The sequence below is a fragment of the Crassostrea angulata genome, chromosome 1 (genome assembly GCF_025612915.1).
Source record: "Crassostrea angulata isolate pt1a10 chromosome 1, ASM2561291v2, whole genome shotgun sequence".
NCBI classification, from domain to species: domain Eukaryota; kingdom Metazoa; phylum Mollusca; class Bivalvia; order Ostreida; family Ostreidae; genus Magallana; species Magallana angulata.
In genome coordinates, this window is record NC_069111.1 from 22,603,205 (window position 1) to 22,624,040 (window position 20,836).

Here is a 20,836-nt window from a genome sequence, read left to right on the forward strand (position 1 = left end):
GCTCTAGTTCATTGTTTAATTTTCTTGATTGATGAATATGGGTTAGAAAAAAAAATTCATGTCATGCAATAATTAAAAGAAATAGGAAAAACTTTGAAAATTACTGGCAAAAAGATGTACTGTAAACCAACTTTTATTCGCGTGCGAGAAATTTACGCGAGGTTAGCGAGAGCCTTGTCGCGAATATTTCTCGCCTTTTTAATTGATGCCTATGGATTAAAATTTATTGACAGAATGAGATGATTTTTGCATTCCTTGACAACATGGTTGATATATTTTAAAATAATGAATTTTATTGAGTACCGGTGTCATATAATATTTTGAACCCCGCGATATACTGAACCCGGGTTCAAAATATCGCTGTGATATATTGAACCCCCCATAAAATATTGAACCCAGGTTCAATATTTTATGGCAGCGATATTTTGAACCCCCCTCTATTTTTCATTGCTTTTGGAGAGGGGGTTCAAAATATTATGGCTGCGATATATTGAACCCCTACCTATTTCCAATTCCCATTGGAGGGGGGGGGGGTTCAAAATATTATGGCCGCGATATTTTGACCCCCCCCCCCCCCTCTATTTTTCATTGCTTTTGGAGAGGGGGTTCAAAATATTATGGCTGCGATATATTGAATCCCCTTCGTATTTCCAATTCCCATTGGATAGGGGGTTCAAAATATTATGACCGCCATATTTTGAACACCCCCCCCCGCTATTTTTTATTGCTTCTCAATTTTCCTTGCTATTGGACAGGGGGTTCAAAATATTATGGTTGCGATATAGGTGGGGGTCAATGACGAGACTAAAAAAAAAGTTTTCAATATTTCACAAATAAAATAAATATCTTAAAACCCCACTTAAAAAACAATAAAAAAGAAGGGGGGGGGGGATTATTATTTATAATTAAATTTCACAGCCATTAAATTTTGAAACCCCTCGATCTCCAATAGCCAGTGATAAGAAGGGTTTTCAATATTTTGCAGCCATAATATTTTGAACCCCCTCATTACTGGTATAACATGATAGGGATACCATAAAGGCTGAATAGAATTTGAATGTTTTCCAACCCTGTGTATACACAACACACAGGTGTTAGCCCCCTTTTCCACCGGAGGACTATCATTTAGAGTAACCAAGTATACATGAAGTTGCTAATAAGACTTGGGGAGGGGGGTGTAAAATAACTCTGAGACATTATATCTCGATCCCCTTCTCCAATATGAAATTAAGGTGGGTCCAGTATATTGCAGAAAAAATATTTAAACCACATTTTCAATATGCAATGTAATTCAGATGGAGGGGGGGGGGGGGGTATTCAATATTTCACAGCCATAATATTTTGAACCCTCTCTCCAATAGCAATAAAAAATAGAGAGGGGTTCAATATATCGCAGCCATAATATTGTGAACACCCTCTCGAAAGTGAATTGGAAATAGGAGAGGGGTTCAATATAATCGTGGCCATAATATTTTGAACCCCCTCTCCAATAGGAATTAGTAAAAGGTAGGGGGTTCAATATATCACAGCCGTAATATTTTGAACCCTCTCTCCAATAGCAATAAAAAATATAGGGGGGTTCAAAATATCGCGGCCATAATATTGTGAACCGCCTCTCCAAAGGGAATTGGAAACAGTAGGGGGTTCAATATATTACGGCCATACTATTTTGAACCCCCTCTCCAATAGCAATAAGAAATAGAGGGGGGTTCAAAATGTCGCGGCCATAATATTTTGAACCCCCTCTTCAATGGGAATTGGAAACAGTAGGGGGTTCAATATATTACGGCCATAATATTTTTAACCCCCTTTCCAATAGCAATAAGAAATAGAGGGGGGTTCAAAATATCGCGGCCATAATATTTTGAACCCCCTCTCCAAAGGGAATTGGAAACAGTAGGGGGTTCAATATATTATGGCCATAATATTTTGAACCCCCTCTCCAATAGCAATAAGAAATAGAGGGGGGTTCAAAATATCGCAGCCATGATATTTTGAACCCCCTGTCCAAAGGGAATTGAAAACAGAAAGGGGTTCAATATATAGCGGCCATAATATTTTGAACCCCCTCTCCAATAGCAATGAAAAATAGAGGGGGGGGGGGTCAAAATATCACGGCCATAATATTTTGAACCCCCTCTTCAAAGGGAATTGGAAACAGTAGGAGGTTCAATATATCGCGGACATAATATTTTGAACCCCCTCTCCAATAGCAATAAGAAATAGAGGGGGGTTCAAAATATCGCGGCCATAATATTTTGAACCCCCTCTTCAATGGGAATTGGAAACAGTAGGGGGTTCAATATATTACGGCCATAATATTTTGAACCCCCTCTCCAATAGCAATAAGAAATAGAGGGGGGTTCAAAATATCGCAGCCATGATATTTTGAACCCCCTGTCCAAAGGGAATTGAAAACAGAAAGGGGTTCAATATATAGCGGCCATAATATTTTGAACCCCCTCTCCAATAGCAATGAAAAATAGAGGGGGGGGGGTCAAAATATCACGGCCATAATATTTTGAACCCCCTCTCCAAAGGGAATTGGAAACAGTAGGAGGTTCAATATATCGCGGACATAATATTTTGAACCCCCCTCTCCAATAGCAATAAGAAAAAGAGGGGGGTTCAAAATGTCGCGGCCATAATATTTTGAACCCCCTCTTCAATGGGAATTGGAAACAGTAGGGGGTTCAATATATTACGGCCATAATATTTTGAACCCCCTCTCCAATAGCAATAAGAAAAAGAGGGGGGTTCAAAATGTCGCGGCCATAATATTTTGAACCCCCTCTTCAATGGGAATTGGAAACAGTAGGGGGTTCAATATATTACGGCCATAATATTTTGAACCCCCTCTCCAATAGCAATAAGAAATAGAGGGGGGTTCAAAATATCGCAGCCATGATATTTTGAACCCCCTGTCCAAAGGGAATTGAAAACAGAAAGGGGTTCAATATATAGCGGCCATAATATTTTGAACCCCCTCTCCAATAGCAATGAAAAATAGAGGGGGGGGGGGGTCAAAATATCACGGCCATAATATTTTGAACCCCCTCTCCAAAGGGAATTGGAAACAGTAGGAGGTTCAATATATCGCGGACATAATATTTTGAACCCCCCTCTCCAATAGCAATAAGAAATAGAGGGGGGTTCAAAATATCGCAGCCATGATATTTTGAACCCCCTCTCCAAAGGGAATTGGAAACAGTATGGGGTTCAATATATCGCGGCCATAATATTTTGAACCCCCTCTCCAATAGCAATAAAAAATAGAGGGGGATTCAAAGTATTGCGGCCATAATATTTTGAACCCCCTCTCCAAAGGGAATTGGAAACAGTAGGGGGTTCAAAATATCGCGGCCATAATATTTTGAACCCCCTCTCCAAAGGGAATTGGATACAGTAGGGGGTTCAATATATCGCAGCCATAATATTTTGAACCCCTCTGCAAGAGCAATGAAAATTCGAGGGGGTTTCAAAATATCGCGGCCATAAATTTTTTGAACCCGGGGTTCAATATATTATTGAGGGGTCCAATATATCGCAGCAATTTTTTGAACCCGGGGTTCATAATATCGCATAATATATTGAACCCAGGTTCAATATTTCGCAGTATCAAAATATTATATGACACCGGTATTATGGTTTGAGTACATATTCTTTCCCACTGCTTATAATATAAGGTGGTATGGGACACCTGTCAATATTAATGTGAGTAAAAGTGCATTATAATCAAAATACTTTCACTTTTTTTGAATTTTCAAATTTCAAAATATTTGACCAAAAAATGTTTTAAAAATTTCCTGAAGTAAAAATAATAAAAGCCCTAGTGGGATTCAAACTCGATCTCATGACTTAAAGATTCATAGTGAACGATCCAACCCACTGCGCTATGTTTTTGGGCAATAATTTGGAGAGAGAAAACACACTAAAATTATACTTGATTATATTGTTTATTTTGATTGGGAATTTATTCTAGTTACCTCTCTTTGCATGTTATTTACTGGTGAATAACATTGAAAGTTTTTGCCAAACTAATAACTTCACAATACCCTAATCGAGTAACACAAGTTCAATCTACAGTGTATTAGAGTAAAGTTAACTTGGTGGATTTTTAGGTCACCCGAGTCACTCAGGTGACCTATTGCAATTGGTCTTCGTCCGTCGTTGTGCGTTAACAATTTTACATTTTTAACTTCTTCTTGAAAACTACCAGGCCAATCATTACCATTTTTGATGTGAAGCATCTCTATGGTAAGAAGAATCTAAATTGTGAAATTTATGGCTCTACCACCCCTGGGGTGCCACGGGCGGGGCCAAATATGCAAAAAAGCCAACTTTTCAAAAATCTTCTCTACTCCCGCGCATGTGAGGAAAAAACTGATTGCATGTTATGATGTCCGTGAGGCCCTCTACCAAAATTGTGAAATTTATGGCCCATGGGTCAGGGGTTCTGGCTCTAGGGTGGGGCCAATATGGCCATATAGTAAAAATGTATTAAATCTTAAAAAATCTTCTCTACTTCCATACATATTTTTTAAAAATAAATTCATGATTATGATGTCCATGAAGCCCTCTACCTTAATTGTGAAATTCATGACCCCTCGGTCAGGGGTTCAGGCTCTAGGGTGGGGCCAATATGGCCAAATAGTAAAAATGTATTGAATCTTAGAAAATCTTCTTTTTTGTTAAAAACTAAATGCATGCATGGTTATAATGTCCATGAGGCCCTCTACCAAAATTGTGAAATTCATGACCCGTTTGTTAGGTGTTCAGGCTCTAGGGTGGGGCAAATATGGCCATATAGTAAAAATGTTTTAAATCTTAAAAAAATCTTTTTTTTTACTCCCACACATGTGGGCAAAACACTGAATACATGGTTATGATATCCACGATATCCTTTACCTAAATTGTGAAATTCATGGCCCCTGGGTCAGGGGTTCAGGACATGGGGGGGGAGGGGAGGGGGCAATATAGTGTTAATGCATATAATGTTTAAAAATCTTCTTCTCCATTCTCACACATCTGTATGAAAAAAACTGACTAATAATTATATTTACCAGGGAGTCCTCTACTGAAATTTTAATTTTCATGTCCCCTGGGGTATGGGTTTTGACTCTCGGGCAGGGCCAAAATGGATGTATAGATGTTAATGCATATAACGTTAAAAAATTATCCTCTTTACTCCCACACACTTGAAAGGAAAACTGAATTCATGATTTTGTAGACTAGATCTTTTAGTTTTTCACCAAAATTATAGGTTTCACAGTTCTTTTTGAATTAAATGTGGTCGTCATTACAAATTTATAATTTTTCTACTCCAGTATGAAACCTAATTAATAAGATGCATATATGAGACTCCATGACAAGTTTGTGTATGGGATATATGCTACTCAGGTGACCGTTAAGGCCAATTGGCCTCTTGTTATAGTAGTGCACCATTTTTTAAATTTCTTTATGTAAAAGCAGGGGAACATAACGAACTCCTCAAGGTGATTAATTGTTGGGGATTATTTTTTTTTCTTCATGCCATTAATAGTTAAATAAAAAAAAGTATCATAATACTTGGTTTACAGTATATGGAAAATAAAATCACAGAGAAAAAATGTGTCAAATATCAAATTTTATTTCAGAGGAACAATACTTGACAATAGAATCTTTATAACGTAACATTGTACCATTTTAATCATACATTCAGAGAGATACAGAAATAAATACATCTTTTATCAGTTTCTTTACAAATTATATATACATTCATATACATGTATAGGTTAAGAAGAAAACACATGGGGACTTTCTAATCTTGATTGTCCTTCTGTGCATAGAGCCAAAATCCTCTAAATATAAAAACCACAAGTAAGAAGCCATCGGAGAAAAATCTACAGTCACAAAATAATGTGTGGGTTATAGGGTCTGGATAATAAATACTGAAACTGTTGTGTGTAAAAATATAATAATGTGATAAAAGAATCGATATCACAGACAACAAAAATCTTCAAAAATAAAGTGGACGGAATGTTTGGATGGAATTTGGTATTCTCCCTCTTTCAGAATTTATTTTCAATAGGTTTATATATATCTATCAACACAGTAATACTCAGTAAAAGAAAGCCATTTTTTTTTCTTTTAAAAAAGCTGAAGTTCACTGCTCTGAAATCTGATTAATAGTCTACATGGATGTACATGAAATATATGGGGTTTTGAAATATAGAATGGTTTTCAAATTAAATGTAGAAATTCTCCATCCATATGACCAAATAAAAAAAAAAAATAGTGAATATTTTTTTTTCAAAATTTACAAGAAAACATAAAAAATTTAATAATAAACGTTTTTTTCTTCTCAGAAAACAACATAAGGATAGATATTATGGGTGGGTGATGCGAATACATAGGTATGCAATACATGGAAAATATCGATAAAAATAGAACATCAGGTTGAGCATTTGTGATCCAACCAAAACACAAGAACTATATACATATCACAGTTCACATTAAATATTCTGTATAATGATTATATCTACATACTTGTTAGGAAACATGTAATTATGATCAGTAAAGTTATATCTACACAGTGCTACAATCTGGATTTTCGTTTTTCGGGTATGTTGAATCTATCTTTGTCCGAGGCCTCACCAAAATAATACTCTGACACTCCAAAATCAATGTCATAAATAAATTCCTTTTGTACACTAATACAAATCATGCAATAATAGTTAACTGAGTAAGGTTAGTAAGAAAACAATGTAAATCCCTGGAAGTCATGGTGATCGAGTCCCAGCAACCAATGAAAATCCGCCTGTCACCTCATTTCTGCAAAAGAACCAAACTGTGTGAAAAAACATAAGCAAGCCTTTATTCTTTAACCATTACATGTAATAATGCATGCAGAAGTTATTTTCCAACTTTTCATTCTACTTTGAAATTCAAATTGAATTGTTATTTCCACAGCAGAAAAAAAATTCTGATCCCTTTCTTGAATGAATTTGGAAAATAAAACTTCTGTGTTAAAAAGCAAGACAAACAGAAAAATGCAAACACAGATTAATGCAAAAGCCTGCACCACAGAGATTTAATGCTACACCTGCTGCATTGCTTCAACATCAAAGGCCACAGACAAACAGACAGACATACTGGGTTATACTTTTAACCAGACATTTTCTTACAGAAGCTGTTGATTAGTGATCAAGTTAGCTTTATAGATATATATAGTACATGACATTCACGCCTTTACATCTATCATTTTCTCTTGTAAGGGTTTTGAAGTACATCAACACAGTACAAATTCAGAAATAAAATGTTCCCCATTAACACAATCAAGCACTAATTTGTTTAAGCCTGATTCTGGCCCCTCTGCTGCCCCTAGAGACTCAGATCTATCCTAGGGACCTGCTGTTGAAGGAGGTTTAGAAGAACCAGCTGTACTTGGGGGCTTAACTCCCTTTTGAGAAGTACCATCTGTTTTTTGGGCTGCATTATCTCCCTTTGGAGCAGTTTGATCACCCTTGGGGGCAGTTTGGTCTTCTTTGGGGGCAGTTTGGTCACCCTTGGGGTTAGTTTGATCAGCATTAGGGGCTGTTTGATCACCCTTTGGGGCAGTTTGATCAGTCTTTGGGGCTGTTTGATCGCCTTTAGGGGCTGTCTGATCTGCCTTGGGGGCCGTTTGATCGCCCTTTGGGGCTGTCTGATCTGCCTTGGGGGCTGTTTGATCGCCCTTTGGGGCTGTCTGATCTGCCTTGGGGGCAGTTTGATCGGCCTTAGGAGCTGTCTGATTGCCCTTAGGGGCTGTCTGATCACTCTGACTGGGTGCAGGATTGTTGCTCTGTGCAGAAGGTGCATTTTGCTGCTTTTGATCTTGTTGTGCATTTGCCTTGTCATCCTGCCAACAGCAAAGTAAAACATTTGTAAACATAAAATTCATATCTAAACTATGCATTGAAACTTTTAATTCTAGAAATTATATACCGTTAAGCATCTACTTTGAGAAACTTTTAACATCTTTACATTAGCATTCTAGCTGATTAAAAACTACCTGCATTAGCAACTCTACTGAAAAAATGCATCATTTAAAATTATCATCATTGAAACTATTATTTAAATATGCACAATTTTGTAAAAGTACATGCAATTACAAAGGATTAAAATGGAAAGAGAACATGCAAATTTTAACAAAATAAAATTTACAGAAGAAAAATTGCTAACACACACGATCATTGTATCAATAATCATCCAAAAAATCTCTTATCAATCAATTTGGAAGGTAAATGCAATGCATGACTGTTGCTCCATTGCAGTATGCACTAACTTAAACACATAAAATTAAAATAGTTTTTTGTTTTTTTACAATGGATGATGACACATAGGAAGCAGATGATGCTATGGTGCAGAACAACAAACAAACACTGACATACCAATCACCCGAGTGATACATTCCCATGGCAACAAGTGGGGTCAAAGGAAAAAGGGAATTTCTGAAAAGTGACCTTCATGCAAAGTGACCTTCCACACACACACATATCAATTTAATTAATAATTCTATTTGTTATTCAACTAAGCAAAACAATATATCGCAAGAAATCCTTCTTACAAGTCAAACATGTCATATATCAGAGTATAAATTTAACACATAAAAAACATTTTATGAGTCATAAATTCAGTTAACAATAAGTGAGATCTAAAATACTGTTAAAAAATCTCTGTACATGATTAGGGACTAAACAATTAAAAGTAGAAATTGTATGTGCATGGTCATAAATTAAACTACTAAAATTCTTGGCTTATCCAAAATTACACAAAAGTAAAGCAATTACTGTGGTATTCTCTATTGTTCTTTCCTACATATTAGTCGCTATAAATTCTACATCTAAATTGGACATTCTTGCATAAACTTACATGCTGTTAATTCATATTTACATTACTAAATCTACAATACATAACATTAAAGCAACCAATCAAAAAATACATAACAACATTTCTTTCACCCTTAAATATATACATTGACATTTCTCTTTTAATTATTAAAACATGCCCACTTAGTTCTAAACTACACCAAATTAAACGGAGCTAATCATGATCTAAGATGATAATTGTCACCTAAACTAAAGTGGTAATATTGAAATAGCAACTAGAATGATGCAGGCTGCCTATGGGATTGTTTCTACTCTGTACCATTGCCAATCTATCCAAGAATCGGACTGCAGTAATTCCAATTTTATTACCTTCCTTAGATCATGATTGCTTCTGAAAAGTATAGTCAAGGTTTGTAAGAAATTCTCTATTTTATTTATAAAGCATCGAAATAACTAAATGCATAAAGGTAAAATGCACACTCATGCAATATACAAAATGGACACAAATAAAAATAATACATTTTCTGTCTTTGTTTTTTTGTTTTTGGAGCGTGAGGAATTCAGTAATTTGTTAAGTTTGCATGTGCATAAACATTTCAATTTGACACAAAAAGGGGTGTGTTTTTTGTCATCAAACCATCTCAAAGCGTTGAAATTTTTCAAAGAAAATAAATCAAACTGCATTATTGTTAAAAAGAAAATGTAGAATGAAATGCCTGTGGAAAGCTGTTACTGATAGTGAAATAATTCAGACACTTCTTCTCTATCGAAAATTTACATTTCATAGCGACTGTCATTAACACTCGGGCCATGCTTGTTTTCTTTTTTGTTTGGGATTTTCTTGTCATCAGATTGGATTGGTTTTGGGATTATAGACCCTTTCGCCCCTCTAATAGAGTTAACCTTTACTGCTTTAAAATCCCTATCCCCCTTTACAACACTACTAACTCCAGACCCCCTGCATAATCCACTCTTTTTCTTGAATCTTATATAAATTTTCAAGAGGATTATCAACTTTTTTCCATCATCAATTCTGCCGACCTTCTCAACTAATCTATCAGGGATTGCAACATCACCATTACTGGTACCAGAAATTTTAGACCCAACCATTTGTTCTCCCATGGTGGTGTACGAACAACCTCAATTTCAATTTTAGTGTCTTGTTTACTAGTCTTATTTTTACTTCTACACACATGCTCCACAGCTCCTACATCTTTTATTCTAACAATGTCTTCAGTTGCAGCACCTTGATTTTGATTTGTATTTGTCTCACTAGCTTTCACCCCTTTCCTCACTTTCTTAGCAATCATTCCATGCCCTCTTGACTCTACCAACTCACTTTCAACCAAATGATCTGTGTTTTGTCTAAGTTTGCTTTGAAAATGAAAATCCCAACATTTCTTTGGATATGGTTTTTCTCTTGGTTCCATCCTTACCAAATATTTCTGTTTTTGATCTTAATACAAAAGGTGTTGGAAGAATAGGTAAGGTTCTCTTCAGTTCAGAAGATTTTGGACGGGGTTTTCTTTCAGACTCTGATTGGGTACCTAGAGCTTGTACTCTTAAAGATCTAGGTACACCTTCCTGTGCAGTGAATACAACACTTCTTTGAACAATTTTAACTGGTCTAGTTTTATTGTCTTCAACCACTTTCACTTGAACATTTTGAGAGCTGTTTTCAGTACCAATAGAATGGTTTACTGTTAATGAATCACTGGATTGTCCTGTATCAACTGCAGTTTGTTCTTTTTCATCATTTAGGACAAAAGTTCTGGACTGTATATCATTTCTTGCATTGTCCTTTATTTTTCCCCCCAAAATATCATCACCTGAAGTTGAAATATCAAACATGCCTTTCTTTAAACATAGTAAACTAGTAGCTCTTGTAACAAGACCCTTACAAGCAGATTGCAACAGTGTGATATATTCATCTATCTGAATATTTTGAGGAACATTCATCTGTCTTTTGTTGGACAGTCTATTTGGGTAGCTGCTAGAAACCCTTCTCATAGTAGGCTTTTCAAATTCTAAATGTGGATGGGTGAAAGAAGGAGGAGTGCAAAACCCATCATCAAAGGTATCCTCCTTGCTTTTTAATAAGACACTTCTAATAGCAGCCTGTAATAATGTGACTTTATTTTGAAACAGAATAAATCTGGGATCATTCAAATCATTTCCCAAAACTTGATTTGCAGATCTTGCCCTTTTTCTATAACTGTATCCTTTGAAATGAGCTTGAATTTTTGATGCTGCCTTTTGTTTAATGTCCATTGTATCTTTTCTATTCATTATCTCTGTTCCCACTAAAATCTCTGACAAATGAGAATTTGATCTGTCAGTAAAATCTTCAATAACTATTGTTGGCACACATTGTTTAGAAAAACTGTTACTTTTGACCATTGAAATCCCCTTCCTTATTTTATAGCCCCTGTAACAAGCTTGGATTTTTGTTACTGCAACATCTTGTTCATGCTGTTTTATAGTTAGGGGTCCCCAATGATGCCTTTGCACATTTTTACCCCTTTTATGTCCATTAACAATCTCTCTTACATTTTCATTATCCCCTTTCAGCTTTTTAGACTTTGTTATTCCTAACTTATTCCTTAACCAATGCCCTCTAAAACCTGCTTGTATAATCTTAGCAGCATTGCTTTGCAAATCTTGATCTTCGTTTGTCAAATCTATAGAATCAATGGATACCTTGTTTTTTGCAACTTTCTGTTTCAACAGTTTTCTTGTAAAGTAACTTCTGCATGCAGACTGTACTTCAAGTAATGCATTGCTATTAACCTGTGTGCTTTTGGCACCAGCTACATAGATAGGATTACTGGTAGAGGTAACACTAAATCTGATACTATTTCTGTCGTTAATGTCATTTTCTTTTGCCGAATGGTCTTTGTAAAAAGATGAAATATCATTTTGATTTCCAGTCACAAGGTCAGAATGTGATTTAATTGATGTTTCATCTGATTTAACTACTGATGCCCTAATGTTTTTCCTAACCACCATTCCCCTATATCCTGCTTGTATCTTAGCTGCAGCAAATTCTCTCTCTTCCAATGATTGGATTATACTCAAAACTGCTTCCTGAGCAAGAGACTTTGCATGCAGCATTCCTTTCCTAAGAAGGCGGTTTTTAATATTAAATCTTGTTATAAACATTCTAAAATTTGATTGGAGAATATGCTGACTTTCTGTTTTGCTCTCATGTTTCATTTTCAATGGTTTGAGATTAGGATGCAAGTTCCCTATGGCCATGGATTTATTTAACGGGAATGCGTTAGTTGAAGCTTGACATAGGTGTTTTCTGGCCACCATTCCCCTATATCCTGTTTGTATTTTTGTTGCTGCAACTTCTCTTTGTTGCATTGAATGAAATATTTTTAAAACTTCTTCTTGTGCAAGAGACCTTGTTTGTAACATTTCTTTTCTAACAAGACAGTTTTTCACAGTTAATCTGGTGAGAAACATTTTAAAATTAGATTGGAGAATAATTTGGCTTTCTTTTTTCTTAGTCTCATTATGCATTCTCATCCTGTGTACATAATTTTTGCAGAGCATTTGTAAAGTTTTCAGAGCATCAGTTTTCCCAATGTCAATTTTTGAAACAATTTTTACATTGCCTGATAGGGATGCCTCACTTAATTTTTTTCTTATTACCATTGCCCTATACCCTGCTTGTATCTTCTTGGCTGCAATTTCTCTATCTTCCAGTGACTGAAATATATTCCATACTTCTTCCTGTGCAAAAGACTTTGCCTGCAACATTTCTTTCCTAACAAGACGATTTTTAACAGCTAGTCTGCTGAGAAACATTTTAAGATGTGATTGGAGAATATTTTGACCATCTACTCTCCTTACCTTATCTTTCATTTTTATGTTATGTACACAGTCTTTGCAACACAACTCTATCATAGTTATTGCATCAACTTTCACACTTTCAAAGTCATTTGCCATTTTCAATTTTTCTTGTTTCCCACTGATTTTTGTATTTTTGTCACAACTAACACCCATATCTAAATCTGGAGGTGCCTCAATAGCTTTCATTTTCCTCTCATTCTTTTTTTCTTTCTCCCTTTCCTTCATCATTTCTTCCCTCTCTTCCACAGCCTTTCTCAACAAAGTTGATCGAAATGATGATTGAAAAAAGGTAACAAACCCAAAGAAAATTTGCTTTGCTTTAAATTTAGCTATATCGACATTGTCAAATTCAATCTTAGACACACGTTCTGTTCCCAGGGACCACTTACCAGTAGATGCTGAGGACCACCTAAAACCCCTTTTTAAAATGGCTTTTAGACAGACTTGCAAATCAGTAACAGCTTTCTGCCTAATTTCAATTAACCTCAATTCATTTTCTTCATCCTCTACCTCATTGTTAAATTTGCTGTAATCAAGAAGGTTTGATGACTGAAGTTTTACAGACTTGATGACAACAGCAGAGTGTGCTCCTTGGTCATAACATACCTGTTGATTTAATTGTTTTCTAGTTTGATGACCCCGAAAACCTGCTTGGATTTTGGTTGCTGCTTGCTCTTCTTCACTGGAGTGCTTTGTTGTCTTGTTATTGTCTTTTGGTGGCTGGTTCTTTTTCAGTTCTTTCCTAGTTTTGTGTCCTCTGAAATTGGCTTGGATCTTAGTTGCAGCCTGGTCTAACTCCTTGTCTTCTTTCATTACCTTCTTCTGTGCAAGCTCCTTTCGGGTCTGATGTCCTCGGAAACCAGCCTGGATTTTTGTTGCTGCTTTGTCTTCTTCACTCATTTTCTGGTTTCCTTTGGAAGCTGTCTTACCTGTATTAACGGAAGATTTTTTAGCATCCTTTACCTGTTGGTTCTCCTTTTGTTTCTTAAGATCCTGTCGTGTTTTGTGTCCTCGGAATCCTGCTTGAATTTTCGTTGCTGCTTCATCCTCCTTTGTTTTCGACTCTGGTTTCTTTCCCGCATCTTTCTTGGTGTCTGGTGGTTTGCTTGCAGCATCCATTTTGGTATCTGGCGGTTTGTTTGCAGCATCATTCTTCTTTGTTCCTTCTTTTTGTTTCGCAAGTTCTTGCCTAGTTTTATGTCCTCGATAATTTGCTTGTATTTTTGCTGCAGCCTAGAAAAATATAACAAAAACATGCAGATATCTTACACAAAAAACAAAATGATTTATTAACTACAAAAGAAAAACCATTTTTCTTGTTCAGGTATCCATTAACCATCTTTACATAAACAGTGTACAATTTGGAAGTATGTACACTTTTTTAAACTTACCAAATCTTTTTCTTGCTGTGTGGGGGAATCAAAACCATTTCTTCCCACTGGAGTGGAGGACCTGTTAGTATCATTTTTTCCTATGCCGGGGAGGGGAGACACATTGTTGAACTCTCCACGTGTTCCTGAATGTTTTTTGGGTGCAGGGTCCTTTGCACCATGGGAGTGGTCTGCTGGTTTTGGGTTTGTTTTATTGTTGGTATTGTTGTTGTTGTTGGTTTTGTTGTTGTTGGTATTGTTGTTGTTGTTGGTTTTGCTGTTGGTTTTATGGGTGGTTTCCTGATATGAAATATGATGGAATTCAATGCAAAACTGTTCTGAAAGCTCAATGATTATACATTTTTTACGTGGATGTTTCAGTCTCATGCCAAGGTGACCCCCCCATTTTGATTTTTTGATTGATGATTTACACCAAGCAAGCTCCGATAATTACAATCACAATTCCTTTTTTCTAAATCACTTCAACACCAAGCATATTAGTAGCTATTACTACTTCAAACAAACCATCTGCAGCAAACAAGTATCAAGGATATGTTCGAAGCCTGAAATTTTTAATCTTTGTTTTTAAAATCTCCTATGCCTATAGCTAACAGAAAACTATTTATAAAAAATAACCTAGATTCTATACTTAAAAAAAAAAGAGTAAACAATTTGCAAGCTTTTTTTCTAATTCATTTTAGATCCATTTTAGAATCATGAAATACTATATACAATAATTAATATATAACTTGAAAAAGACATCGTCATACTGAAGTTTTCTCAAGAGCTTTAAATCACATCAAACTATTAAGTGAAATATATACCGGTATTAAATCCTTTAATCACCTAGATTTTTGTTTAATAATAATCAATCAAAGTAATAGCTGACAGCAAGTGTGTATATATTATATAGAGCAAAATTATTTCCATGCACCAACACCAGTATATATACAACTATTTATCACTAAAGCTAAACTAGTTCTAGCAAATTCTGCTGTTACAATTTCAAATAAAAATATGATGCTATAAAAAAAAAAAAAAAAAAAAAAAAAAAAAAAAAAACAGAAGTGTTTATCTTTCAATTTCACACACCCTCAATAAATATTTGCTACAGAATATTTTCTCCTTAATTGAAATGTCCATTTAAGTACTGAATAAAATTTTGCCAAACAGCTTTTAATTTTAAAAATCGAACTGCAATTCCAATTTAAAATACTTCATTATGGCAATCTCAATTCAGTGCTTAAATTAGCTGACATCATTAACAGTTTTTAAAATTCAAATTATTAATGGAAATGAAAAAACCTTTCCATTTAGTAGTTAATTGAAAAAATAACATACAGGAAAATCATGCAAATTGGTTTTCTTAATAAATGCTGTTTAAATAGTTATGGCAATTCTGTGCATGCAAATGAAAGAAAGAAAGAAAAATGTCAAGACAAGAAATATAATGCAAATAGGAGTGAAAGAACTAGCAATTTACTCTCTGGTACCTCATAACTAGTAACGAAAATGATGAAAATGTGAAGGAAATCTAACCTTCTCTAAAGCATGCTTGGCATTCTAAAGTAATGAAGCCATCACCTTGGAAACCATCCAAAGACCCAAGATACTTATTACGAGTACCTGTCCCACATGCATATCATGCAAACCCACTACCAAGTATTCCCTCTGGCCAGCTACAGTAGTGGGTTAATCAGTAATGAAAAACTAACTACTACCAGAGTCTTAGAAATGTTTTTATTGGTTCAACAGAAATTCATGCATTGTTACTATATTCTAATATTGACATGCAATTTTTATTTACACTGAGATTCAGTGGAAGTAACCCATGGTCAATAACATTCGCCTAATGTTTTAAAAATTTCATTACACCCCAGCCCTCCTCGAAAATTTCCAAATATTTGTATTCATTATCTTTGAAGTAGATTTATTTTTGTTTGAATCCCAACACTGGTAAGTGTAGCTTTAAAAAAATCATTTAGAAACTCAATAGACTGACCAAAAAAAAATTTTTTTTTTAAATAAGGTGCAAAAAAATACCTATGGTGCAGCATGCTTAGAAAGAACACATATGGAGGTGCTTTGTACAGAGTATTTGACATAAGGACTTTACTCGGCATAGTTACAAACAATGGGTTACCTTTACAAGACATGTAAATACAGAAAAAAAAATCCAAAAATCAAGGAGTACAAATTTACAAGTATACAACATAAATAATCAATAATTCGCCTTAATTTTGCTACCATGCACTGCCTATATCCAAAATTGCATAATTTTCCTGCTGCATATATCAGATATGTGTGTGATTTTCTAATTACAGGTGGGTATATAGATTAGTAGAGATAAGGCTATCAGTAGTGCTTGGTGTTGAAGACTGACCAAAAAAAAAAAACCAATGAAGAATTTATTTTCATTTTCATGGAAAACTCTCTTGACATGGGAATGAGAGGAGATATTGTGACCGGTGGCAAAAAAGATGGGTGAACCTACAGGTTTTGTACCTTTACTTTGGTGGAGCTATTGTTATATTCAATTCCAACTTATATGACTGTAAATTAACAGAAAGCAAAATTATATTATTCAATTGCCAATAAAAATTTACTTTAAAAAAGCCATTACAGGCTATTTGTTTAACCATAGATATAACACACTAAATACATTGTACTACATATATAAAAAAGAACAGGAAGGAATCAGGAAGGGAGACTACTAATTGATTTGAAGTGTTAATAATAGGTCACAGATCTCCTTAAAAAGATAAATTTTAAGAAGTGCAAAAATTGCTCGAAAACAAGAAAAGCAAACAATGAAATAGTGGATTTTAAGATGAATTTTAAAATGAATTAATCTATGGCTATTTTTAATAATATGCATTATTTTGTAGAAGAAATGTTTCCAAGCTGTATAAATCTCGTGACTTTTTACCTTTTTGTCTGGTTTTGTACTAGTTTTTGAATTTTTATCTTTGTTTGAATTCTGGGGCGCCTTTATTCAAAGGTGTAAATAAAAGAAGCAATAAATTAGAAAATTCATCATGTGTTAAGAATCAAAAATCAACTTAAAATGATGAAAATTGTGTGATGATTTGAATGATAGCAACAGATACTGTAGCAATGAATTTGATTATGTACATGCATGAAATTGATATATGGTGCAAAATGAAAAATGGTAGCAGAGATGGTGCAAAATGAAATATGGCAGCAGGTGATGCAAAATGAAAATGGCAACTGATGGTGCAAAAAATGAGAAAGAAATCAGAGGATGCAAAATGAAGATGAACAGCAAATGATGAAAGCAAAGAAATGATTATAGATATAAATTCTGCATTTTCTAAATTTCACTTTGTAGTTAAAAACTTGAGCCACATCTAATGACCTTTGAAGGGTTTTAATGTCATAAAATATATGGCTTGTTTACTTTATCAAATTCTAGGTAGAGTCTGTAATGAACATGATGGGCCTAAAAACTGCGCCAAGCCTCCTGTTTCAGTCCATTTTAATGACTTTACAACAGATATAAATCAAGTTAATCAGGTGTCCATAAATTCTTTTTTCTTTTTGATGATGCACTTGCAGTCTCCACAGTATGGCATATTTACAACATGGAGGTTTCTTGTTTCTAATCAGTTTATTGCTTCAGAATGAAAAAGAAGAAAGCAGAAATGAATGAAAGGGCATGAAAAATCATTACCAACAACCTCTTGCTCCACAAAACATGTTGTGCTTTCATGATGCACAAATCATGCTTTGCTTGGTTTCCTCTACCAGATGGGTTACATACATGCATACAGAAATGATACAGAAATGAAACAGAGATGATATGATGAAAATAGATGATACACAAAATGAACTACACACATCCACCTACCTTTGGTGTTTTCTGACTTTTGATCTTTTCATCCTGCAAAACCAAACACAGCATTGTACATAAAAAATCATACAAGTTCTGTTGTTGAAGCTAGTCTTATATGATGTAAGCCATTATAACTTATGCTCTTTTTTCAATTTCTTAGATATCAAGAAAATGTTATTTTTCAGTTCTGTTTATATTCACCATTAAATGAAAAGTATACATTACATCTAGCACAGAGATGTACATACATAGAAAGAAGCAAATATCTTTATTATATGTAAAGCATAGAAAATACTGTAGATCCCTTATTAAATGCGAGGAATTAATATCCATGTAAACTCGCAAGAAGCAACTCTCATAGATTTTAAAATCTCACCTTTATTTTTAAGACACTTTTGAACTATATTAAATTATAACAAAAATCTAGTGCACGCGACTTATTTTCTCGTGATTGATACAAAACAGCAGGATCACAGAATTAGGTACTTGTATAAAATAAGGAATTGACAGTATGCAAAAGAGATTTCATACTAAATACACACAAGAGTTACTGAACACACAAAGTGAGAATGATATGAAATGAAGAATAAAAATGTAAAAAACACAGACAAGACCAGCAGCCCTGTACAAAAACAACTAGCTTTCCTATTTTCACTCCACTGTTCACATGACAGTGAAACACAAAACATGGCTCTGATATTTCTCTTTCTCTAACCTCATCATTATCATCATCATCATCATAGTGATCACCATGATGATCATAAATTTCATCGTCTTCCTCCCCCTCGGCAGACTGCTTGTGAGTTAATGTTATTTCACTGGGAACCTTGGCTGTGTTTTCTTCCTCGTAAAGGGTTTCTTCCTATGCGTGATGAGAATGAACGAAGCATGAAGCACACAGAGGTTAGTTTACAGACACTACGAGTGTGTGACAGAGATTGCCTACAGTTGGTGCTGTTAGAACATTAACTTATATACCAGTACAAAACAGACCTCATCATCTTAAGTCTACTTTAAAAGAACAACTAATAAGGTGTTAAAAGGACCTGGAAATTTTGGGCTATAACTGCATTGATACATGTATTGGAAATTTGTCCCACCCACAAGACCCCCTTCTCCCTAAAATATACACTTCTTTTTCTTTTAATGGAAAATTTTCAGAATTGTTTGATCTTACAGTAAAGTGCTTTTCAAAAAAAGTTTAAAAACTACTGTGTTACAAATTTAGAGGGAAAAAATTAACCATCAGGATATTTCATTTCATAAAGTTCTCTAAGACAGTAAAGTATATATATATTGAAAGGAGTAACTAACATTAGGATACATTTTCATGCATACATTAATATACAATTTGAGTTAATCAAAGGACAGCAATAATGATACTATAGAAAAAAAAAAGCAACATGCAATTTTGTTACTTGCTTAATCAGTACTTTCTAAGCAGTGGTTATTTTGCATCAAATAAAAAGATTATTTTGGTAGACCAGTATATGAGAACTGGTCAGTGAGTGAGAGGATGACCCCGGGGCTGGGATACCTTAACCTCCTCCGCAGGGACTTGATCAATGGGGAGGTCTGTCCTTGTATCTTTTGTCTCCCCTACCTCTCTCGCTCCTTTAGTATGCTTGTTTGTGTCCTTGGCCTTAAAGACACCACCATCATCTTAAAAAAAAGAAAGTCAGTTCAAAACACACTGAAATAAAGTAAGTCCTTTTATACCCTTTTCTTTCTAGAACCATTACCTGATAATGTAAACCAACTTTTATTTGCGACAGCATTTCATATGGCAAAAACCATTTGCAAAATGACAAGGTTGTTGCAAACCTTATGCAATGTTTCTGGCTTGAATATTCAAGTTGATAAACAGTATGGTTAACACATAAACATTTACAGAATATATTCATAAAAAAACATTTTCAAGTAATCTCATTCACTTTAAAGTCCTAAAAAAGAAGACAATATATAACTTGTGCACTCTGACCTTTATCATAGTCCGTCTGCTTAGCTTTCTTCTCTGGAGTACGCTTGTGCTTCTGTGGCTTTGTGTGAATTGCACCATTTGCTTGATGAGGTTTCTTTCTACTTCTGAAAAATGGAATAAAAGAACATAAATCTTAAAACAAGAGGCCTGTGTGCCACATCGCTCACCTGATCATTCTATTTCATTTTTTAAACCATTTTCTATATTAAACTTTGAACAATTCGATGTGACTCATGCTCTTTCCGTGTGATATTTGAATGGTACTTGTCTGCTTAGATTCACTTTATAACAAATTCAGTATGTTTTTGGTGTTCATTTTGATACAAATTTTGTTGTTTTTTTTTTATTGATTTTTTATGTCTGAATTATGCATGTTCAAATTACTTCAATGTAGAACTGTTGTCTGCTGCATATTAAATAAAATTATTTGTAATATTTAACATACTGAATGTAATTTTTTCAGTCTGAATGTATGTTTGCATTATTTAATTGATTTATAAACTTGAAGTTGCTTTCTTACGAGTCTCAATCTTAATCTAATAAATTATAAAATTATGCAGCTCTCTAAAAAAAATTGATGTTTTTTAGCTCTTAATTTTTTCAATGCAAAACTTTTTATAATTTTTTGCAAAATATTATATGCAGTATTCCTGCTAGGCAGACATTTACCCATACTCCGGATTTGATGTTACAGAGTTGTCTGGGGAGCCCTTGTAGTTCTTGGATCCAATCGGAGGAAGGGTTCTGTAAGTAGTACAACAACAGAACTAAAGTGTTTACTCAAGAGATATCATCGATTAACACGTCAAAGTCGGAATATTTCTATATGGACAAGTACATGTGTCAGTTAAAATTCAATGAGATTGTAGAGAATATAAAAAGGTCTTATTGCAACTCATACAGTCAATTCATTGCAACA

The 20,836-nt window shown here is 34.5% G+C and overlaps 1 protein-coding gene across 20 annotated transcripts in view; it reads right to left on the reverse strand.

The window, feature by feature from the left end:
• Positions 1-5,613: 5,613 nt before the first annotated feature.
• Positions 5,614-20,836, reverse strand: part of LOC128162239 (doublecortin domain-containing protein 2-like) — a 56,613-nt gene continuing 41,390 nt past the window's right edge. For 11 of the 20 annotated variants that reach the window (XR_008240623.1, XR_008240621.1, XR_008240634.1 and 8 more), the window contains 9 exons: positions 20,587-20,661; positions 19,918-20,021; positions 19,474-19,598; positions 18,652-18,798; positions 17,952-17,984; positions 17,010-17,069; positions 14,102-14,380; positions 9,169-13,943; positions 5,614-6,813 (listed from right to left, as the gene is read on the reverse strand). Coding sequence is in view for 1 of the 20 variants with exons in the window: in XM_052825455.1 (XP_052681415.1) it covers positions 7,382-7,879; positions 13,674-13,943; positions 14,102-14,380; positions 17,010-17,069; positions 17,952-17,984; positions 18,652-18,798; positions 19,474-19,598; positions 19,918-20,021; positions 20,587-20,661 (1,591 nt within the window). In the remaining 19 variants the exon portion in view is untranslated. Of the gene's footprint in view, positions 7,880-9,168; positions 13,944-14,101; positions 14,381-17,009; positions 17,070-17,951; positions 17,985-18,651; positions 18,799-19,473; positions 19,599-19,917; positions 20,022-20,586; positions 20,662-20,836 lie in introns of all 20 variants that reach the window. The other 9 variants (XR_008240635.1, XR_008240638.1, XR_008240633.1 and 6 more) reach the window with 8 other exon arrangements.